The sequence below is a fragment of the Pelecanus crispus genome, chromosome 10, assembly GCF_030463565.1.
Source record: "Pelecanus crispus isolate bPelCri1 chromosome 10, bPelCri1.pri, whole genome shotgun sequence".
Classification (NCBI taxonomy): domain Eukaryota; kingdom Metazoa; phylum Chordata; class Aves; order Pelecaniformes; family Pelecanidae; genus Pelecanus; species Pelecanus crispus.
The window spans coordinates 14,979,724-15,004,747 of NC_134652.1; the positions used below are offsets into that span (position 1 = coordinate 14,979,724).

General features: G+C 44.0%; 1 protein-coding gene across 2 annotated transcripts in view; it reads right to left on the reverse strand.

The window, feature by feature from the left end:
• Nucleotides 1–25,024, reverse strand: part of NEURL1 (neuralized E3 ubiquitin protein ligase 1) — a 169,129-nt gene that overhangs the window by 98,271 nt on the left and 45,834 nt on the right. The window contains exon 2 of one of the 2 annotated variants that reach the window (XM_075717825.1): nucleotides 13,333–13,398. The exons of the other annotated variant lie outside the window; for it this stretch is intronic. Within the exon in view, the coding sequence (XP_075573940.1) occupies nucleotides 13,333–13,398 (66 nt within the window). The remainder of the gene's footprint in view (nucleotides 1–13,332; nucleotides 13,399–25,024) is intronic. 2 annotated transcript variants of the gene reach the window in all.

A 25,024-nucleotide genomic window follows, 5' to 3' on the forward strand; every position in this document is an offset into this window, starting at 1 on the left:
CCAGGACCCCCCTACTGAACTTCTCCCACTGCTGTGGAGCAGCTCCTAGGGGACGCAGCCCCACAGAGCCATCCATGGTAGTCAAAAGGCCTGTCCGCCCTGTTCTGTGATAATTCCTCGAGGATTATTTGCCATATGGCGAATCTTTCCTTCACAGCCATGTCACACTGGAACTTACTCCTGATTTGTTCTTATCACCTCCAAGTCCATTTCAGACCTCGCCCTTTTCAAATTCCTATTCAGTCTTTCATGTTTCTGATTTTTCTCTAGACATAGAGAAAACCTATCTACAACCCTGTTCCTATTTTACAATTCTCACTGCCGATACCCTCTAGGTCCCCTTGGGGTATTTCTTTGCCCTTGCCGATACGGGCAAGGCCTCCCATTTTGGCATCAAGTATAAAAATCAATATCATCAGCATTTGAGCTCCTTTCTAAATCACTGACAAAGGTATTAGGGCTGGACCCAACAGAAACCCAGCCCCTAAATCCATTCCCATTTGTGAACAGCGTCCAGCAAATTCCGGCCAAGCAGCAGCGCTGCTGTCCAAGCCGTGAGGAATCTGCTGCAGGAGTATTTTGAGGCAGTGTCTGATCTTCCTAAATATACTTATTAACCGCAAGAGTAGATGCTGAGGCTGCAGTGGACTTCTGTAGATAGAATCACGGTCATCAGGCTGTGTATTAGACTAAAATCTTGGATCTTTCCAAGCGGCCCTGAGCAGACAACGGGGCACCTCTCCCACCCCTCCAGTGATAAAACCCCAAGCCCTGGGCATTGGGCAGTGGGTTTGGGTATGAAGTTGCAGGGTGATGAGCATCTGCATTGCTTCCCTGGTGTCCTGGTCAGAAGGCTAGCAGTCAGCAAGGAGGATGCCTGAGACCCACCACGGTCTGGGAAAAGACATCCCAACACAGCCAAACAGCCCATTCCGCACCAGCTGATGGAAAGCAGCAGAGATATGTGCAGGGAACCACGGCAGGACCAGCTCTGCAGAGACCTGCCCTGCGCAGGAGGAGACACAGAAAAGGGTACAAAGAGACAGGGGAGAAGAAGAAGATGAAGGCTCCATCTCATGGAGATCGAGGATAAGATTAAACATATGTACAGGCCAAGTGAAAATTCCAGTGAAATTCCAGTTCATGTAATCCTCAAGCAGCTAAAACTCTTTTGGGACTGTATTTGGCTCTATGGAGGACTCGAGTTTACTCTCCATAAGCAAGACGAAACAAGTAATAAAACCTCTCTTGATGGGGGTTTCACCCACTTTAACAGTGCTGCAGATAGAGACGTCCCCCCAAGAAACAGTCCAAAAAGTTTCCTTGAATATCAGTATTCGGGAAAGGAGGGAACTGTGGAAATCAGCTGATATTTGCCAGGGACAGGGAATCTTCTCTTAACGTTTAATTTCTCTTATGTTTAAAAAGGTGCCATCAATTTGTCTATTACCACTTGCACTTGACTTTATGGTAACAAACAGATTGAACCAGAAATTGTCCTTTTTCACTCAATACAGTAGCTCTCAGCAAAAAGCTGGAGATCATCTAGGAAGATGTGAGAATTTAGGGGAACACATTCTCAGGTCTTGTTTCAGCACGAGTCTCTGACTGCTATTAGGGGGGAAACTTTACCTGTACAGAAAACAGGAACCTCTGCTGCTGTAACTCCAGAGGAAAAACAATGTTCTCAACAGGAAAGCATTTAAGAGAAAATGTCTCAACAGCATGTGCTAGTGCAAAAGAAAGAGGGATCAGAGCTATGAAATCTTGCATTCTATGCATCCTTTTATCATTAATTTATTGCCATTAATGGAGGGGGCTTAGATGAAAGACATGTCTGTGCTTTCAATTCTTTATCTAATGCAAAGATACAGATACTGCCCTAGCAAAAGGTATGCCGATTAGTTGACGTTTATGCAGCCATTTAAGAATATAATAAGTTATGTCATTATTAAGCATTATTATAAAGCTGCAGCTCTGGATGAAAGCCAAATCTCAATGGAAATTCAAAATTCTGGCTGAAATTCTTAAAATCAAAATCACCACTCATACCTACAAGCTATAGCACCACGACCGCTAACCCAGGTGCTCAATTATCCCGGTACAATTCTCTGCAGGCACAGCAGGAAGGGGAATTTAAGGACAGGGAAAATCTTTAGGCTTAACATCCACCTCACATTTGCACTCAGCATAAATGAGACATCAGTTTCATTTGCTTTGGTGACAGGAGCTGCAGCGGCGCAGCGGTAAAGGCTGCCTCTCAGTAGGGCAATGAAGACATCAGCGAGATGTTGTAATGGATGTCCAAGATGCGGATTGATTCGGTGAAGGAGACACAGCAGTGACAGGAGAGCCTGAGGTCTCATGTCACTGCTCGGGGGCTGCAACCCCTGTTCACACAAAGCCGAAGCTGCCACAGGCATCCCAGGCTTAACTCCGCCCCTGCCAGTGCTCAGCATTTTATCATAAGTCCCTGCGCGACTGTCTGCTGGAGGGGAAGAGGGGAGCAGCAGTGCTGGAGAGGGGCAGGAGGCTGAGCAAGGGTTTCCAAGGCAAGGAACTGACCTCAGGCCAGGTTGCACAATGTTTTTCCATCAGCATGCAAACACTTGCAAGCCCCCACTGGATGCTGGGTTTATCTTCAAAGACAGTGACTCAGTGCATGAAGGTGTCAGGAAAGAAATTAATGCCCCAAAAGCCAAGAGTGCCGCCTCCTCCTTGAATGCTTTTGGGATAATATATTGAGAAAACCCTGTGGGACAGTACAAGGTAGCAGAGACTGGAAATGACAGAATTCAACGTAAGATGTGCCTTGCAATAAGGTGTTGCATTGGGCTAACTAATATTTCTGAGAAGGAGCTTTTAGATGATACAGAAAACCAGCGCCTGCTTTGGGGCAATATTCCCTGGAATCTGCCAAAAGCCCGTTCCCGAGGGAAAGTATCATGCTGTGCATGACACCAACTATGCCTTCAAATGCCTCCAGTCCTCACATTCATTTATATGCTCAATTAACATTAATAGCTTAGCCTCTCACTGCCATTTCAGACTAACTCTTCAAGCACAACAAGATTCAAAAGAATCTTAGGCCTATACAAATGTAATGGAAAATGAAGCTAAAAGCATCACACTAGAAGAAACATTGTAATTTAAAAAAAAAAAAAAACAAACAAGGAAATGCTGAGTTACAACACTCACCTAACGAAGCTGACTTTTGCTATCAGAACAAACATAAGAACCAGAAAGAAAATGAAAGTTTCTATCTTCAAGCAAAGATTTTCTTCAGTCTCATGTGAATATCTTTATTTTTACTCTGACTGGAGGCACAGCACAACAACAGCATGGCAGGACTGAGAAATCTGTTATTTAAAGCCCAGTTCTGTGGCTATTAAATGTTCAGAAACTTCAAACAGTATCATCCCATGTGATAAGGTACTATGACAGCCTTTAGCAACAAAAGCATAGTATTTTTCCACACAGAGCTACAGGGAATACCAGCACAATATATATACTTTTTATATAAGTAGCTTGTTCACACTTTATCATAGGCAACATCCAAATTCTTGCACTGAAAAATGAAATTACCAGCGGGAATCATCAGCATTTTTATGGCATTTCCCCTTTAACATGTGACTGTTGAGCAAACACCACATTTGTTTTCACAATATTCCTGTAGGAAGACGTTATGCCTCTTTGCCTGAGCTAGAGAAGCATATTTTGAGTTTTTGCAAAAAGTTAAATAAGGATCTTACAAGCAACAGGTTAATTCGCTCTAACAATCTTCATTCAATGCCATCTGGAAAGAGCACAGGCAGGAGCTCTGTGAAACCAAAAAGGTAAATAAGGTAATAAGAGAGCACCAGCACCACAGTACAAATGAAGGTTAGATAGACAACTTCCACGCCAGCATGTGCAAGCTTTTGAGAGCTTGACTTTGTAGTCTTAATAACGTTCCCTCGGTGTAGAGGTGTAATTTCTAAATATTTTTCTTAGCAAATACAGTGACAGGAGACACACCTTTGTGTTTCCCATCGCACCCTTTCCAAGAAAAGCCTCTCACTTACATGCACTGATGTTTGTAACCAAGCAAAAGGCACCGTATGTTTGTGATGTAAATATTAACCCAGCAGAGAAACACTTTTTTATTACACTGTTGGAAGTCCTTCAGAGAGGGCAAAGGGCAGCAGGGTCCAAAAGAAATCTTCTGGGCTGCCAAGACAGGCAGGCAGGACCGCACCACACATCCACGAGACATCCCCCCCGCCCAATGTGTGCCCGCACAAAGTTTCAGCCTGGGCTTGGAAAGGCTCCTGGGGTCACAGAGGAAAGCGATCGTCTGATCATCTCCCAGGACTGGCTCCCCATGTGCCCCTTCTCACCCCAAAACTTCCCTGCCTTCTGCTACAGGGCCATCCTATAGGAAATGGGATTTATTTACAAAACTTGCCCTTACAAGGCTGCTTTCGCAAGCTCATTTACATCGGACTTCAAGGAAACAAAGGAGCTGGAGGTCAAATACTCCAAGGGCAAAACGTACAGCAAGGGTGAATTTTCCAGCCCAGGCGAGATGAATCTTGCAGGTGTAAATACAAAACAGATCACACGATGCATGTTACATGCGTTGCCCTTTCCCACTCCCTCTGTTCATCTGTTGCTCACCCTTCTCCAGTCTCCTGCTCTCCTTCACCAGATACTGCTGTCTCTCACCTCCTCATCCTAGACTCACTGTGGCTTTTCAAGTTTTATCTGAAATTTACTCTTCCTCCCTTTTTATATCTTTTAAATCCTTTCTTCTATTATTCAAATGAAAAGACATTTTGCATGTAACTCAGTCTCACAAAAGTATCATGAGCCAGATGCTGTAGACTGGGGGCAGCTATTATTGAAATGAGAAATGAGTTTTGTTCTTCAGCTCAGGAGAACAGGATTTAATAGTTACAAAAATCAGAGATTTACCTTCACAAAATGCCACTTGTTTTGGACCTACTTTATCAAAGCACAAAGCAGATGAACACAAAATGCAAATACTGTACTGAGTAGAGCAATGGTCACATTCCCCTCCAGCCACCGCTCCATCCAACATCCCCATTTCCAGGAGAAGGGATGAGAGATCAGTGGAACATGAGCTTCATAAAATTACCAAATGCAGAAAAATGTCTGTATGCCTAGGATCAAAACCATGCTAATTTATTCATCACTACAGCATCTAGACTGAGTGTCTCTGACCTACCACAGCTTCTTCTGATCTACTGCAAACTTTCGCAAACCAAAACAACGCTGCCTCTGCCATTGCGTTCTCTTCCTCCCATACACCACGCCTCCAATCCAAAGGTCTTTTTCACTTCTCTTTCCTCCCTCCCCCATTCTTTGTCTCAGCATCCTCTTCTGTGCCGCCCACACACTTGGAGAGCAGAGAGCAGACCAATCTGGCAGGCTCAAATAACAACAAAAAAAGGAAAGAAAAAGAAAAAATGAGTTGTTTTCTGGCCTAGAAGACTCCTCTGTATTTCTATCTGGAGGGAGCAATCAAATCTCCTTTCCTTTCACCAGGAATCAAAGGGAATGGCAATGGCTCCCAAGGTCTCACGTTCTCATAAATCAGCCCTGACAAAAACGAGGGGAAAAGGCTGGCATTTCTTCCTGGCACACAGGCACCTTTGAACACGAACATTAAGGTTATTTTTAACCGTGCCTTCTTCCAGCACCAGGCACCAGTTAAAAATACCCATTTTTACAAGGTGGGGTTTGATTAGCCAGTTTTCTTGTTTGCTTTTCTTAAAAGGGGCTGAGGACAATCTGTGCTGCCTGGAGGCTCACTAACCAGCCAGGCAGTTACCAGCACAGGGACTGCTGGGCTAGCCGGGCACGCACCCACACACACAGCACCAGAATGGGGTTTGGAAGGATGCAGACCTCCACGTGCAGCATGGACCCCCACGGTGCCAAGAAAGCACTGGCAGCATTTACCCATCAAGGTCCCAATCCTGCAATCTCATCAGCATATGCAAAAAATCCACTCTGGCATAAGGCATCTAATGACATTAATGGCACACAGCACAGCGATACGGTCCAGGCATGTGGAAATAATCACAGGCCCAGAACCCAGGGTGACTGATTTTTTTCCCCATTCACCATATGTTTTACTTAGATGTCTGCTTCTTCCCACCCTTCTTTCTCTCTGTCTCCCAAACTATTATTTGGTTTTTGTGGAACACAGGAAAACATCCTTAATACATTAACAGTATAGGTTAAATCACACCTGAGAAACACAAAATGGTTAGCCTGGATAGAAACAAAAGATTTTATTAATTCACATAGTCCTAATAATAGCCAGAATCTGACCCCAGCACAACGGGTCACTGAGCAGATGAAAATACATCTGAACTCCATTCAGCACGAGGCTCTAAAAACAATGTTTGTGATTCCTACAAAGAATTAGAACCAAAGAAGTCGAGTTTCAATGGAGGTACAAACATTGTTTCTTAGGACTAAAGTGTATGTTCCACAGGATGATTCAAAAACTCTAAGCTATTCTGTGCAGTTATTTGTTTTCTTAAGGTGACCTGAGCCATACCCCAGGCTAGTAAAAAATCAGCAATTACATCATTTACAACATCAGGCCAAACAGCGCGTCTCTCCCTCCCTATCAGGTCATCTTAACTCAGCTGTTCGTATGTTCTGGAGATGTTTTATCTGCACAAAAGCATTTTTACCTGTGCAGCTATACGTCAACTACAATGACTTTTGCCACTTTAGCTTTTTGTAGCCACACAGACAAAATGCCCATCTTCAAGCGCTTTATCAACACAGTTATAGCAACAGAGAGACTTCATCATGTAGATACAGTCTTTAACCAGCCTTACACCAAGTATCAAGCAGCCAGACTGCTCTGTTGAAAGCAAATTTTCACATCTCTCTGGAAGCAGATCAGCCAACACACTCTTTGCCATGTTTCTGACCTGTCTGGGCAGAAGGAGACATTTTCACATGTCTCCTCTTGTCTTGTAACTTCAGGAGCCAATACCAATGCTTTGGTGGCAGCAGTGTGTCCTTGCCCATAGGAGACTGTTGCTCATCCCAGGGGAATCCCCACTTGACTCTCACCCAGCCTTCACCTCTAAGGAGAAAACACAGACAGTTGATGCTCAGTGCTCCCCAACTTCAACCAGATCTTCATCAAATTGCACTGTGACTCATTTCTAATTCACATACAGTGTACTCAGTCCACTGACGTTTCCAAGACCTCATTCAAGATCTGACCGTGATCTCACTCCCACTTCAGACTACTTCCCCTGCAGCTGCAGAGTGTGTTTGGAGGACAGGAGAGAAAAATGTTTTTCATTAATATAGAGTAGCTTCGAAGAATAATTCTTTTTTCCATCTGTCTAGATTAAGATAGGAACATTAGACATAGGCATGAAAAGATTAGTATCTCTGCATGTTCAGTGTTAGCAGGACAGGTCTGTACATTACATGGAAATGATGTTATTTCAGATGATGGTCTTTTTAACAGTTAGAAGTCTATTCAAGATCCATGTCTTAGGAGTTTGTGATCTTTCCAGACATAAGTTTTTGCTTCAAGACAAACCCCAGTACCACGTGTCAAGGCAGAGTTTTATTTAGTAGAATACGTATGAGATGTGGGCAACCCATACCACAGTGATCCCAGCAACTCCCTTGTGAATCAGCCGCTCTTGTTGGGAAAGGCAGGGAGCAGTCCGTCCCTGGATGCTTAGAGACCAGAGTGTTTCCTTGCTGGTCATTCCTTCTGGGTATTGTTCAGGCAAACCTAAAGATCAGTAGCTTGTACTTCTTTCCCCACAACTCTACTGTATACTGGTGATGCCATTTAGCTATCTGCTGCTTTGCAAGTCTGTGAAACATCTAACAGTCTGACCTCAAAATTCAGAAGACACAGAAAAGCATCTTTATTCAATACCTTATGTCACCTTCTAGCAAACAGAAGCAGTGTCTCTATCACACAGCAGGGATGGACACTTATCTGGGTAAGACCACAGTCTGAGCCAATACTTGTTGGGATTTAGACAACTTGAGTTGAGGAAGGAGACTTGGAAGACATTGAAATTTGAGTGGGAGGGTTGTGTAAAGACACACAGAAATATTTAAAGGAGATGGGCACAATAAAGAGGAAAGACAAAAATTTTTGCTGGCTCATGAAAATGAAACATATGCAGGGCTTAATCTTCTACCACTGAAATCAATAAGAATTTTGCCAGTGAAGCAAAACAAAAACAGAAATGGAAACATCATCTGACATTTGCTACATTAGACTCATACAAATTGCTGTAGTTAATAGCCTGAGATGAATAAATAATATACCATAGGCAGTGGATTATTTTAAACTTCCATTTTCACAGTATGAGGGTGTCATGATCTGGAGAGTTTTGAAGCTTGTAAAGGCTGCTTATGCTGAGTCATATTTAGAAAGAGATTTTCCATTTGGATAGTCATGCTAAATCTATAAAGACACCAAACAAAAGAACATGTGAGAGGAAAAAAGGTAAAAATACAACATAGAGATTAAGATACATGCTCCAGAATAGAAAAGAATTTGGATAAAATTTGTTGTAAATAATTTATTGTTGAAGTAGCCCTCAAAAACTTAACTTCTTGGAATGTAAAAGGCAAAATATTTCTGTAAATTATTAATGTTTGGGAACTGATATATAAGCCTCAGAGGCCAACTCCTTATTCAGTATAAATGAAAGCATCTGGTCTTGTATCTTCAAGATCATAATGAGATGTCTGCTGAGCAATCACTATGGAAAGCTTGGTATTCAGAAATTAATATCTCTCTGGGCACAGAACACATAATGAAGATAACAAGGCAGAACAGAAAAACAGGACTTGGACCATCACATCAAAATGCAGGGACGCTCAGCAGATTAGTCGTGCAGGTAGCAGATCTGCACTGGGAGACAGTGCAGAACAACAGCGTGAGGAACTGTAGAGCAACCTACACAGCCGTCCAAAAGCAAGGGGAATGAGAAATAAAAGAAGAAAAAGGAGGTGGGAGGCATGACACATTTCAGAAAGCTCTCAGTTCCCATCTAGTTGGTAAACAAGGAGGTCCTATTTTATAAACAACTCAGCAAGAGGGGCTCCAACCTTTTTCCCAGCCAGACTTGCAAATATTAAACCCTTGAAAGCATGGCAGATGCGTGGAAACATGGCCCTCCATGTCCCACTCCCACCACTTTAAAAAACAAAGATTGTGCTCAAGGCATTTTAACCACACAGATTCCTACTGAGCAAAACTTTGTGCATTTTTATTTTAAAACAACCTGAGCGTGAGCTAGTCTGTACCTCATGCGGGTTCTTCCAGCCCTTCACATCTCATGGCTGGCAGCAATGGTGGTCTGTCTGACACATGAACAGACCAAGCTCCAGGACACAGAAAGTGCCAGATGCATCACTCCAAGGGCTGCAGTTTAGCAGATGCACTGGAAACACCTAATGACTGCAGAAAGAAAGCACCTGTAGAAATCCTTATCTCTCTCACCATCAGGTATTTTAGCAGCCCCCAGAGACAGAGCTGAGAAGATACTCAGCAGTGCACTAGTCATTAAACTTACCTATTTTGTTAGTATTCATGGTTTGATTTAGAAGCATTTCAAAACTGAGAATTGCAAGGCTGTACATTGGTTGACATCCTTAAAAATTCTCTGCTATATCTTTGCTGATATTTCACTTACCGGGGGTTTAGCTGAAGCTAGAGGCTGGACAGGCACCACTTGCACCTAGCATGGAGGCTGACCCAAACATTACCATGTAGCGGTAACCTCATGGTAAAAGGCTGCACTGCTGAGGTGTGATGAAATCATCCTGTGCCCAGTACAAACTCACCATATATCACCGTCAGTAATGAACATTGGTAGATGAAGCTCCAGTCTTAGCCAGCAACATGGGGTGTGCCCTGTGTTTCCCCTCCTGGGCATCTGCAAGAGGGAGGCAGCTGCCAACAGGTTTCTGCTGATAGCAGGGACAACCAATCCCCCAGCCAGGAGGAGGAAGACAAGCTTCAAAACAAAGAAAATATTTTCCAAGATTCCCGTAGTAAAGACAGATACTGACAGATCAGGATAGTAGGAAAGATGTGTCACCTTTTCCCCCAAAAGTCACTTGTTCAGATGCTGCCAGTAAAATGCCACCTGATGGCCTTCATCCACATGGTGGTTACACCATCACAGCGTCACGTGATTGTCCGTCAGCTCCATCAGCAGAGTCCCAACAGAGTCATCAAGATTGAATGGACCATGAAAACCTAATTTGTCCACAACTGAACAATTAAAATTCCTGTTTGACAGACCCATACTGCTACTCACACACTGTCCTTGCAGGTGCCCCTAACATATAGACTGGCTAAGGTCTTCAAGGCTGCAGGTTTTTTAGCCACATCATCTCCCTAACCTCAAACAATTAACCTTTGGGTAAGTAGCAGAGCATTATCAAGCCACCACAACTAGATCCAGGTCTAGCATTTCAGGGCAGTCAAATCTGGGGTTAGATCCCGTTCTGGGAACTTTGTGTGTTAGAGACATTTCCACAATTTACAGCCCTCAGGATGCAAGAGGCTCAGATATCATCATTTTCTAAATACTATCTGCATAGCAGGTCTTTTTTGTGTGTGCGTTACCCCTCAAGCCTCTGCCATCTGCTTTTTACCTAGCAAGTCAGGTGTTCAGGTTTTTTATTCAAAAGAATAAAATGTGGAAGTTTTGTCTTCAAAGAGGAAAATGGCGGGGGAGGAGGGGGGGGTTCTTCAGTTATTTTCTACACTCTTGCAAAGCCTTGTTAGAAATTTCTGAAAAAAAAAATTTGGAGCAGTAAGTGGAATGATTGCCCTTTAGTCACATCTGAAAAATTACAGAGTAGGGCTGTAAGAGGGTGAATTGGCAGCACGCACAATGGAGCCTGACACCACCTGGCTTTCTTCCCCCTTTTTAAATAAGCAAAGAGTAATATGAAGAGGCACCACGGAGACAGAGAGCTCTGACACCATGCAAGGTGTGGAGGAGGAACAGTAATGCTGGATGAATGCTGACATTTAAACACGGCCAGCAAAACCCAGGGATGTCACAGATGGATCAGATCCCAAGTCCTTTGAGGTCCTCACATTGCCACCCCTGAGCAGCAGTTTGTCAGATCCCAGATGAAATAGGAGAGGGAACCAGCACCAAATCCACAGAACCAGGACCACAGTGCTTGAGAGCTGCCTGCTCCTCTGCCCCTCTTCCTATGAGGGACAAAAGCCAAGCAGCAAACAACATTTTAATGGACCTTCGCTAGTGATGGACCAGCTGTGACACTTGGCAAGTTCCTCATTACCAGCCCCAGAGAAATGGCAATCATTGCAAATCTCATGTGATGCAAAAATTAAAGAGCATGAATGCCTCTCCCCATTGCCCAAGCCTTAGAACACGGCCGTGACATCACAGTTCTCCCTCAACTGGACCTTAGACATTTGCAATGCTCTGAAACACTAATAGCAAATATAAACCCACGGTACGTGGAAGTAAGTTGTATTCGCCACTGATAAATGCACAAACAAAATTGTGCTTACAGGAACGTCTGGAGAAAGTATATTGCCCATCCCAAACCTACAATCCCACAAGACCTAATCCTACAAACCCAAACCTACAGGACAGCTACAGTCACCCAACCAGGAAATAGAGGCACTATCGTGAAGTGATCCATCATGCGCCAGGGATGCGGGCAGTGAATGAGAACTCATTATTAACAGGTCAGAAGCAATTAATTGTTTAACCAGGAGCAGCAAAATTTTACATAACACACACATAAACATCCCAGATTTACCACAGGCAATTAAGGAACAGGGAATGAGACAACTCAAACTGTTCACTGCACAGAGTGTACCCAGTCTGAGGTGCTGTTGCCGTCCACAGGGACCCTTCCCACAGTTCCCAGGCCACCTTCTATAGGTAACCTTCTGTGCAATCCTTGCCATCCTGGGCTTCTCTGCTCATGCTCTGAGCAAAGTGGCAATTTCAAGGGCGATTTTTCTCACCTGTGATGTGAAAACAGACCTGCACCAAAAGCAAAACCTCTTTTGCCAGAGGTTACCCACGCAGCAACTTTAGTCAGTACATGCTATCTTCAGCATTCAGATGGACTCTGGAGAATGACTGACTGCCAACAGCAAAGAAATCTTGGAAAAAAAAGCTGTAACCCACAGCTGTAACCCTTGGTAAGAGTTACAGGGTTTGCCCCACGCCTGGTCCACAGAAGCACCCTCTCAAACTGCAGCTCACTCATTTCACTGTGTTTACATCATCAGTTGTTGGCAAAACATGACTAATACACTTTCTTGCTTTGAAGCTTAAGAACCAAAGGTCTCTTACAGGACAGAGTCTGTTCGGGTGGCTGCCAGAGTCAGACCAAGGCTATGGATGGAGACCAGGATCTCACAGGTCATTCATCACTCCTCTCTCCATGTGAAGCATAGTCCCCTCAAAATGCCCACCCTCCTCCCATCCCCAACCAGCCTTTGCTCACCCTTCTGCAGCTCTGAGGGTGGGACAGGGACGCACAAGGTCACCACTACCAATGCGCTATCCAACTGGGAGCCAAAGAAAAGCCATGGAGAGAAGGGCTTTCTCTTCCAAACATGAGGATGGGTGGCAGTGGGGCAGCAACCACTCCACAGCACTTGCTGCTCCTTACACGTTCCCTCTTCTGAGTCAACTGCCTTTTCCCATTTGTGGAGCAAAGCACTGTTTGCTAAGTCATATTAAAAAAAAAAAAAAAAAAAAAAAAAAAGAGAGAGAGAGATGAGGAAACTAAACGCACCTCTAAATTGTTGTATCATCCAGGGTGAGTGTGAGTTGCATTGCTTAATGCCACAGTCTGCTCTGTGCTCATAGGCAGTACTCTGCCACGGCTCAATAAATAAATAATAGCAGAACAGATCCCTCATTCAGCTGCCCATCAATAGAGGGAGATTGCTGTAAACTGCACCAGAGCATCTCCCAAGGGCCCATGCCTGTCAGAGGTGCTTGGGAAGACAACACATAGATAAAAGTTTTCCTGGCTCAAAGTGGTGAGAAGAGTGAGTTAGTCTGCTCAGATTGCAAGCAATCAGTTTGCTCTCTTTGAGCACAACTTTGCAACTCCCTGCTGGATCCGTTGCAAAATGCAAGGAAGACTTCCAGGCACCACGAGGCAGAAAGCTATCAATTTCTGGGGGGATCATTAGGGAAAAGAAAAAAAAATCAGAAGGAAAAAAGAGGGACAACACAGATCTGTTTGCATCCAACTTGCAGACACTACAGCTGCTGCTTCTGTAATTGCCTGCAGTTGAAATGAACACATAGTGGTGGCCAAGACAACTCTTCATCTCACTTCTGTCCCCCATCCCTAGAAAGTTTATAGGAAAATCACAAGTTACATGACTTCTCCCACAGAGATAGAAAGGGGCCACACAAACCATTGACTTGTGGGAAATGGCCCATGGAATATGCAGAGCCCTGAGGAAGGAGAGGAAGGGAAATGCTGTTCAGAAGTCCCCATAACCCTTGTGTTAAGCCAGTGATGCAGGGAGCTTCCAAAATACAGGATGAAAGGGTGGGATCTTTATGGGAAGAATAGAGGGACACAAATAACTGCTGCGTATGCAATGCACTTGGTCTACAGAGGTCAAATGTGCAAAACTCTGGTATGTAAATGTAAAGATCGAGTAGGTATTAGCATGATTAACACCCTTCCTTTCACTGTTAGCATTGCTGCAATCTGACACCTCAGACATTTGGAAGGAGCCTGAAAGACAGCAAGCTTTCACCCTGCAGCCTGCCAAGCAGAGGGGAGCATTTGCAAGCAGAGATCACAAGAAATATCCAGTTGCCTCAGTGGAGGATGCAAGAAGTCCAGCACGATGATGTCTCCTATGCTCAGCACTGCCCAGCCCAGAGATATTTTATCTAGCTCGAACATCTCTCACATGGCCTCATTCAGGTTTCCTAAATATACACTAGCATAAAACCACATGGGTAATTCTTGTTTCAAACAGCCCCTGGATACACTGCAAGACAGCAACACACCACACTGATCCTGCTTCCAGATGCACACCCCTGGCTTGGTCTTGGGTCCTTTCTCCCTGCAAGCAGTGCAGGGAGTTCAGTGATACAACTCAAACAGATCTGCCCAGAGGTGATGAAAACACATAAGCTCAGCACAGCCTCATTCCTTCTACTGCCTGTAAGAGGTGGTCATGTTGCCAGCAGTGGTTATATGGGGTAAACTAAGTGACCACAGAAACAGTATGGGAAGACCTGGGGTTGAGGGCAGGCTGTAAGGTGATGCCCTGGTGTGTATGCCCAGGAGATCACCCTCTCCTTGTGCATCAAATCCTGTGGGTGCCAAATCCTACCAAGCAGTGCATTTAGATGAGATTTTTAAAAGCTCATTGGGGGGTGGGGGGGTGGGGTGGGGTGGTGGAACCACAGAAAAAAACCCACACAAACAAAGAGCATTTTTACTTTGCTTTTAAGACAAGTGAATTTAGTGGCTGATCTCAGGGATGTTACTCCCTATGCCTCTGCACTGGGTACCTCCATTACAGACAGCCCCAAAGCCTCTAGTCCAGGAGCTTCATTCGGGAAATAAGTAGTGAGAAGTTAGAGGGGCAGAACAGAGAGATATTGCACCAATGGAAAACACCTGCCCTATTTCTACAATTAGAATAGACCTAGGCCATTCTCTGAACCATGAGCTGTTCCTCACACTTTCATGCAACTGAGAAGAACACGTGCCAGAGAGAAAAACAGCCATGTGTTTTGTTAGATCCCACAGGTGCTAAATGTTTTACAACTTAAGAGACCAAGGTACTCAGTACCTTACAAACATATACATGCTTCGGCAGTTGGAAGTAATTAAGACAAAAATCTACAGTTACAGCACTGAACGTACAGTTTTGGTTTAGCTTCATCCTAAATTTGTTCACTATTGCTTACAGCTTCTGCCTTGAGACAAGCAGGGCTGCAGAAGAAAAACTAGATACAAATATCTTATATCTATCTCATCCAGCCCAAGCAGAATGTGATTTTTCCTATGTTGTATCAGTCCTTCAAAGCTTTCAAGATACCTGCACATCTATCAGGTGAGCTGAGAACCTGAGCACGACTTCTTCAAAGAGAAGTAGTGAGCAGTAAACTTCTTCAAAGACATTCTACTGATAAATTGTAGAACACTCAGTAAAGGTGGGACCATGAACAGCATTAGTTCTTGATCATCCTAAAGGCTTTCAAAAGCCTGGATGATACAGAAGGGCTTGCTTTGGTTTCCAGCTTTGTTTTGAGCTTTAAGATAGGAGTATGAAATCTGGCCATTGCTGGTTGTGCCACTGGAATGACCCCAACAATCACTAGGCCTGTTTGTAACGAATATAGTCAGAGGGAATTCAAGAAGTATTTACCATCTAGGTCAGGAATCTAAACTGCCCATTGGATTTTGGAGTTAAGTGGGTATTAATCGAAGAAAGTTTCAAAGCATTCTACTTAAAAATCCTTTATCCCATCAGATTATCCCACTGGGGGCAGGGGGGCGGGCAGGGAGGAACTTAAAAAACCCAACAGAACCTGAAAGAAAAGGAAGACTTTTAGGTTATCTGCCATAAACCAGAAAAGACAACACAATAGGGTGGCCAGCCCTTCAGCAAGCTGTCTTTAACACAACAAGTCTGCTGGGACATCTTGCAGCAAAGCACAGCAGACACCTTCACTTTGCTTCACACTAACAGACCTTTCAGGAATTTTTATCATCTCATTTCAGCAGCAGCTTTCACAAAGGGTCTTCAGTATTCAATTAGTTCCCAGTTCAGAATTAGAAAAAGATATTCCCAGTGCTGCCACAGAGAAAAAGCAAGAGGTAGGCTCTCTCTCAGACTCCCAGCTGCTCTTGGAGCGGCTGGATGCACCAGTCCCCTGATGCATCTTCAAGCCAAGTTTTTTTAAAGTTGCCTATTATGTCAGTGTGACACAGAAGTGTTTTGTTGTATTATTCCATAAAACCAAAAAACACCATCTCTAATCAGATCAGGGCACCCTCCATTTTGTGGGTGACTTGCCCATTTTAACAAAGGGATCCCATTAAGAAGCTGTCCCCAAGCCTACCAGACTATACACTACAGTGAACATAGAGGAGGAGGCAGTGAACACTACTTCTTTGTGCCATTATACAAATGTCTGGTAACAACAATGACCAAAAAGGCTGAGAATTTAAATGACTTAGCAACTAAGTGAATTCACTGGAAATACTTCCAATTTTTTTTCATAATAGATAGCCTGAAGATACGCAGAGACAGGAAAGTGCATTCAAGATGCTGAATCTGATGTTGCTGTCTATTTATGTCAGTACAATTTCCAAATCAAAATACTGAAGCAAGTGATCTTCCCCAGGGAGCAGATGTTTGAAAACAGTGATGGGGACCAATTTAAGAACACAGAATCATAGAATCGTTTAGGTTGGAAAAGACCTTTAAGATCACTCAGTCCAAACATTAACCTAGCACTGCCAAGTCCACCACTAAACCATGTCCCTAAGCACCACATCTACACATCTTTTAAATGACTCCAGGGATGAGGACTCAACCACTTCCCTGGGCAGCCTGTTCCAATGCTTGACAACCCTTTTGGTGAAGAAATTTTTCCTAGTATCCAATCTAAACCTCCCCTGGTGCAATTTGAGGCCATTTCCTCTTGTCCTACCACTTGTTACTTGGCAGAAGAGACCAACACCCACCTCGCTACAACCTCCTTTCAGGTAGTTGTAGAGAGGTTCAGGTCTCCCCTGAACCGCCTTTTCTCCAGGCTAAACAACCCCAGTTCCCTCAGCTGCTCTTCATAAGACACGGGGTCCACACCCTTCACCAGCTTCATTGCCCTTCTCTGGACACACTCCAGCAGCTCAATGTCCTTCTTGTAGTGAGGGGCCCAAAACTGGACACAGTATTCAAGGTGCAGCCTCACCAGTGCTGAGTATGAGGGATGATCACTTCCTTGCTCTTTCTGGCCACACTATTCCTGATGCAAGCCAGGATGCTGTTGGCCTTCTTGGCCACCTGGGCACACAGGTGTTGTTGTATCACAGCCAGCTGTTGACCAACACCCCCAGGTCCTTTTTTGCCAGGCAGCTTTCCAGCCACTCTTCCCCAAGCCTGTAGCATTGCATGGGGCTGTTGTGACCCAAGTGCAGGACCCGGCACTTGGCCTTGTTGAGCCTCATACAACTGGCCTTGACCCATTGATCCAACCTGCCCAGATCCCTCTGTAGAGCCTTCCTACCTTCAAGCAAATCAACACTCCTGCCCAACTTGTGTCGCCTGCAAACTTACTGAAAGTGCACTTGATCTCCTCCTCCAGATCATTGGTAAAGATATTAAGTAGAACTGGCCCCAATACTGAGCCCTGGGAACACCACTTGTGACCAGCCACTAACTGGATTTAACTCCATTCAGCACAACTATTTGGGCTCAGCCATCCAGCCAGTTTTTTACCCAGCAAAGAGTACACCCATCCAAGACATGAGCGGCCAGTTTCTCCAGGAGAATGCTGTGGGAAACAGTTTCAAAGGCTTTACTAATGTCCAGGTATGCAATATCCACAGTGTTTCCCTCATCCACTAAACGTGTCACCTTGTCATAGAAGGACATCAGGTTAGTCAAGCAGGGCCAGCCTTTCATAAAGCCATGCTGACTGGGCCTAATCATCTGGTTGTCCTGTACTTTTCACATGATGGCACTCAAGGTGATCTGCTCCATAACCTTCCCCAGCACCGAGGTCATGCTGACAGGCCTTTAGTTCCCAGGATCCTCCCTCCAGCCCTTCTTGTAGATGGCATCACATTTGCTAACCTCCAGTCAACTGTGACCTCCCCAGTTAGCCAGGACTGCTGATAAATTATTCTAAGTGGCTTGGTGACCACTTCCGCCAGCTCCCTCAGTGCCCTTGGATGGATCCCATCCAGCCCCATAGACTTGTGTGTGTCTAAGTGATGTAGCAGGTCGCTAACCATTTCCTCCTTGGATTATGGGGGCTTCATTCTGCTCCCCATCCCTGTCTTCCAGCTCAGGGGGCTGGGTACCCCAAGAACAACTGGTCTGACTATTAAAGACTGAGGCAAAGAAGGCATTAAGTATCTCAGCCTTTTCCTCATCCTTTGTCACTATGTTTCCCCCCGCATCCAACAAAGGACAGAGATTCTCCTTGGCCCTCCTTTTGCTGCTAATATATTTATAGAAACATTTTTATTGTCTTTTACAGCAGTAGCCAGATTAACTTCTAGTTGGGCTTTGGCCCTTCTAATTTTCTCCCTGCATAACCTCACAACATCCTTGTAGTCCTTCTGAGTTGCCTGCCCCTTCTTCCAAAGGTCATAAATTCTCCTTTTTTTCCTGAGTTCCAGCCAAAGCTCTCTGTTCAGCCAGGCGGGTCTTCTCCCCGACCGGCTCGTCTTTTGGTACATGGGGATGGCCTGCTCTGCACCTTCAAGATTTCCTTCTTGAAGGATGTCCAGCCTTCCTGGACTCCTTTGCCTTTCAGGACTGCCTCCCAAGAGACTCTTGTCAACCAGGCTCCTAACCAGGCCAAAGCCTGCCCTCTGGAAGTCCAAGGGAGCAGTTCTGCTGACCCCCCTCCTTACTTCTCCAAGAATCAAAAACTCTTTATCATTTCATGGTTGCTACAGCCAAGATGGCCTCCAAGCATCACATCACCCACAAATCCTCCTCTGTTTGTAAACAACATAGATACAACTGAAATGTTTTCATTACGTCAAGACTCCAGTCACCTCTAGCAGAGATGAGTTGTGATTCGCACAAAGGAGACGACTCCATCAGAGGCAAGGATGAAAAATTAATTCCCTGATCTCCAATAGTGAACTGGTGGAATTTAGGAGAGTGTCTTTCCCAGGAAGATGCTGACTTGCACAGCAAGCCAGCGTCTGGTATTTTTAAAAGCAGCAGTAATGTTCTGCAAGCCAGTTGCATACAGAAGACAAAGTCCCTGCAGCTTTCTGCACAGAGAACTGTTTTTCTCTTGTACTTGGTTCCAAATTAGGTTCGCAAGTGCTTCGCTGTTTCCTAACAGTGAGTGAAATAGTATGCGTGAATGACTTGGGGAAGCAAAAAACCATAGCAGGTTCACTGGATGCTGTAACATATGAGGATTTTCCATTTGCTTCTTACAAGTTCACTGCCTTTGCATCTAAAAATATGTTATTATACTACTTACATTTCAGCAACATCTTGGATCAAAGCAGAATGAAGGCATCATTTTGCCAGGCTCTGTATATAGTTACGGGTAGATAATCCCCATTCCTTTGGATCCAGCTCTATAGCTGAAGCTGTGTTACAGGACAACGCTGGCCCACACAATCCAACCCTTCCCAGAGTGTGCACAGGCACTCCTAAGCTATGGAATTGTTTATTGCCACTGTGCGTAAAGCAATGTTTTGGGTTATGCTGTGCAAACGTGAAAGCTTTATATTGTTATCTTGCATGGGTAAATAAGAGACCATGGCAACCTAGCAACTTAACTGCAATGGAAGATAGGTTCAGAAGTACACTAATAATTGTGGTTTTAAGAATTGTTTTCCTTTCCCCACTTGCAATCTAGTGTTTAGCAAGATCAGAAACCATGACTCAAAAGAGCTGGGTTCTATTTCCAGTGCTGGCAATGGTTTTCTGACCTTGAGTGTCTGTCTGTTTCTAGTTTCTAAATTTACGAAATAGATATGATAAATTTCCTCCACTTTGGACAGATTTGGAGATCTTCAAATGACAAGTACTATATAAAAGAGTATAAGTTTCTGCCAGCATACTAGTTAATAGATGGCCTCTCAGACAGCAAAGCAGCAGGCAGAGTAAGCAATGCCTAAGCAAGTCATACACTCTCTTCAACCAAGAACAAAGGAGAACCTACCTTTTAGATGAAGTCAAAGAGCCCTGGGCAAGAAGGAAAGGACTTCTTTATCTATTCCAGCCTTTTTTACCCCAAAATTTTGACAAGGGGGGATCCATCAGGAAATATTTTGTTGAGAGGTATTGATTGTTACTGTGTTATCACTGATGCTCTGACTCAGCACAGCCCTCGTATTTTCTCTGCTGTCATTCTGAAATTAAGACAGCGACCAGTTTGCCAGTAAGTTGTCTCTGCAACCACATCTTCACCACCTTTTTAACAACACTGATTTAACTGCTGTATCTACAGCAGAATGAAGTCTGTGCTTTGTGCCATCAATGAAAAAGGGCTGTAAACTGAAACTGGACACAAGGCTTTAAATTACATGTAAATTCTCACCAAGGTTATAAAAGGGCCACTTGAATATGAAGCAGAGATAGTGAACAAATCCTGGAATAAGCTTTTAAAGAGAGAGGAATCCAAGCCAAATGGAAACACACTAAGTATAATTTATAATGAGCAACGTGTAAAAAGCTATACAGATCATGGAGCTCAAATGAGAATAAACAGTGATCTTCCAATAGGGACAAGTACAGATAAGCTAAGTATCTGCTAAAAGGCTGAACTTTGAGTAACCCTTGTTGAATCAGTTGGTAACACCCAAAGTCATCACTATATTTCACTAATGGCCAAAAAGGACTGTAGTAAAAATAGTGGGTACTTCAATATGGCTAACCTGGAATTTAGTACCTGTCATCGTGTACAAAAGACACTATTGTTGCTGTGCAGTAAATTATGTAAAAAAAACCAGACATGCAATCCACTTCTGCCTACAATAAGCACAGCTGATCCTGCAAGATAACTGGTTTGCCCAACAAGATGGAACAATCCCTGCAGCCACCAAACTACTGCAACAACCAACAAACAAATGAAGAAAAAAAGCTGAGCCTCACTCTGAGCACACATCATGTATTCATCCCCCATCTTGACCTGCACAGGCATCAGCAGAGGTCAGCATGATCGCTTTGAAATGTGAAATGCATTGGGTGTAAACACTTGGAAGAGTGCTGCCCACAACAGAAAACAATAGAGAACAGCTCTTAAAAGTATTTTTATACACTTCAAAGTGTTTTCACAGTTGTTAAGGCTCTTTGACAGACCACTTCACCACTAACTGGTAGAAATAAAAATCAAGCACAGAGTGATGCTATTCAGGTATCACAAGGAAGAGGGCAAGGAGGCTCTCAGAGCACTGTTAGACAGCCGTGGAGAGGGAAGCTGGGCTGGTTAGAGAATCACAGTCCCCAGGTGGCACTGGGAGCCCCCAGGTAACGGGTAAATTGTTCAACCATCATGTTTATTTTCAGAACGATGACTGCCTTTCAGTAGCTATTTGGTTTCAGAGGACACAGGTCCTGTGTTCTTAGCCTAGGACAGGTTTATTTCTTAACTAGGTAGACCGTTAAAATACAGTCATAAAGTGACAACTTTAGTGGGGAAACCTTTCCCCCTGCCCCAGTCTTCTCCAGACTTCTGGGAAGAGGAACCATCATCCAGCACTTTATACCTTCCCTGAGGTGAGTCAGATATTCACTGAGTGTTGGTGACAACACCTGACCAGCAAGCACTCATTATCCCCACAACAGAATGAGGAAATGTGCAAACGCACTAGAAATATGACCGTGTGTCATACTGGCATCAATCACCTCTCAAAGAGAGCAGTCAGCACTGCAGAGAATGAACCGTCCAGGGCAGCAGAGCTTTTGCTGTGGTCTGTAACTCCATGTTGCTTTTTCCCAATCCTTCTAGCAGAAAACAAAAGGTGAACCCTAGACAGCTGAAGACACATGAGGCCATACAACTGCCCATTGCAATCACTAAGCATAGCAGCAGAACTTGGCCAGCTCAACAAGTATCTCGAGCGTCTCTTGCCAGGTACTTGAGTTTCCAGCAGAGATGCTGCAGTTTCTTCCAAAAATGTTGCCTTCTTAAACAAACTGGACAGATTGTTGTGGAGATGCTAAGAGAATGTCAATCTGCTAAATGTCAGAAAGATTTTGACTAAACTAGGAAGAAAAATAGTCAGGAATTGCAGCTACATAATTAGTAATGAATCTTTAATTCTACATGTTTGGATAGTGAGGCTGATTTAGAATCAATTGCTGAAGTGGAGCAGCCAAGAGGCTAGATTCAGATCTTCTTTATTCAGGGTAAATGCAGAGTAGCTCCACTGAAGCAAAAAAAGTTCATAATGCTGCAACAGTCCTATGCCTTACAGTTTGTTAAAAGCTAATTTGATACAAATACTGCCTTATTTTTTTTCTTAATCATCTTTTTACCTATTCATGAAATGCACCCAAGCCCAGGAAGACTGAGGTTCCTCAAAGGCAGGGGCTGAGTCAGGAGCAGGTCCAGGGGTGACCAAACTTCAAGTCAACTGCTTGTTTCAACATCTGAAAGCTCAGACCCCAGACGCCTTTCCTTCATGTGGTCTCTTTTTGTAAACAGCTGATTCACTGATGAAAGATACTGAAGAGAGGAAAATACCTTCAGAGGGCAGTTTGTTCCTGCTTGAATGATAGAACCATGGAGTTGGACTTCCATGGCACACACTGGACTTCCAGCAGGCTGTTAGGACACAGTTAAGAAGGAAGCTCTTTTGAAATGCATACATTTCTCTAAACTCACGAAAGAGCAAGCAAATCACAGTCTGTATCTGGAAGCTGTTTTGCGAACTGACACATCTTACATTTTACACATTATTCATATATAATCTGTAGAAGACTGTCAGTAGTTGACCGACACCAAGATGTTGAACATCTTCCAGCCTAAAGATACTTCCAGTGTCCCAGCTGCTTTATCAATTGAATCTTCAGTCACAAGGATTAAGTGAGTGTGGTGCATGTCACCAGAGGAAAGCTGCTGTGTTTAATTGGACTAAAATATTATATTCTACCCCTTAAAGTTTTTACTACCAGCAACCCTAGACCCTGCCATCACCATCTTTTACAAGGCCAGAAATTTTTGCCTCCTTTCTCATGTCAGGAAGGGTCTTTTTACAACAGATGAGCAAGAGTAGTGAAGGAATTAAAAATAAACCTGAAAAAAACGGAGACAAAGCTAATACCAGTCACTTTGGACACACAAAAAATGCATTACAGAAACATACCACATACAGTCTCAGACCCTTTCATAATCTCCTCTTGATGACTTTAACATGGTAGCCTTGGATGAGTCAGCGGGATATTTGCCCAAGTAAAAACCTCAGGATTGCACCCTCCAAAATTACCTTCACCAAAATCCAGGGAACTTAGCGGCCTTGATGTGCTCCCACAATGCATTTTGTGTCATTCCAAAGATGAATTTTGGCTTACCAAAATTCTTTGCCTAGTTAAAACAAGGACAAAAATAGTGGTGTATACCAAACTGAAAGAAAAACAATAATCTTGAAGCCATTATTCTTTATAGTACTTTCAGTGTTATGCTACAAATATGAAGGTGGCATATGGCATTCATACATGGCCTTCATCACTCCTCATAGCAGTTAATAAGACAGGCTTAGAAGGAATGTTCAAGATGCAGATTTGGTGGTTGAGTACGGTGCAAGAAGATGGGGGAGGAAAGAGGGTACTGAAGGGCACTGAAGAAGGAAAGCAATAGGATGGAGCTTGGGTTTTGACTTCTGATGAGGGTGTGTTTTATTAAGAATGAAATAATGGACAATAACACTTTCTAAAAGGCCACTACTGGCTTGGACAAGGAATATCAACTAAGGCAAGTGGGGGAAATGTCCCAGTTTCCAAGTCCTTGTTTCAGGCTGTTTATAGAGTTGGGGTATGTTCCATGTTCCAGGATGAAATATTTTATCCAAGGTCACAGAAAGTCTAGGACAGGGCTGGGAAGCGATGGCAGGTGTCAGACCACCATCCCACCTCCTGACCACTCTCCTTCACCATGCTATTCACAATCCAACCATGTGGAAAAGCCTTCCTCTGCAACTGCACAGGCCAGACGCATCAGTGAAAGGAGTGGGGAAAGGCAGAGGGAGCTGCAAGATATTCCTTGTGCCAGCTCAGCACACACCATTAAGCTTTTCCCATACTATCCCATTCATCCCTCACCTCACACTGCCATCCCTTTTTATTTTTGCCCAATATTTTACAACTCTCTTACATACATAACTGCTAGGAAGGGCACTCAGCATTTCTGTAACACCCACCGACTCCAAGGACCTAAAAACGCACAGGACCACTTAGCTGTACTCAGCAAAAAGTCTCTCTGTACCATAATGCTGGCTGTTACCAGGGCTCTTCCTGCACACCTGGTAGCTCGGCTGTTTTTACAGTGGCTTTTCAGCAGCAGCACAGAGAGTTTCCTCAGAGCAAAGCAGCTCACGAAGCCAGCGACAGAAGCTGAGGCCACCTGGCCCAGAGCTGCGCCTAATGTCACAAAGGGGATTTTATCTAGGCTGTCCTTAAGAGGATTAGGGAATCATCTACTTGCAGAAAACAACAGTCACATCTGCTGCTGCAGCGCAAGTCGCTCTTATCTGCTCTCACAAAGCTCATTTCTGCTCAGGCCTGACTTCTCATATTACGGGATCCTGCCACGTAATGCAGATGCTCACAAAGAACAGGTGGAGGATGAGCACCAGATCAGGTGTATTCAGACTGCTCAGCAATTAGCTTCGTCTATCACACAATACATTAAGCAGCACCACTCAGAGCAAATAAACAAATAGGCCTGATTTTCAGAGGCTGGATATTCACAGCAGGCTGGACATCACTGAGCAGTCAAACTCCTGAGGCTTCAGAGAGGATTTAAGAGGACTGTGGTGTGTTCAAAACTTGTGAAAATTTGTCCAATTATTTAGCAGTTTAACTGAGTTAAACCTTAAAGCTCAGCTCTCAAGTGATATTCCCAATATACTTCCTATATCAGAGACAGGAAAATCTTCATTGTGTCAGACATACAGAGGTATAAAATGGTACCAAACTGGTACATCTAAAAAGGAAGAGGAAAGGAATACGAATTCACTAAGGCAACACCTAAAACCTACCTACTTTTCTTAGCTACTTGAACACTAAGAT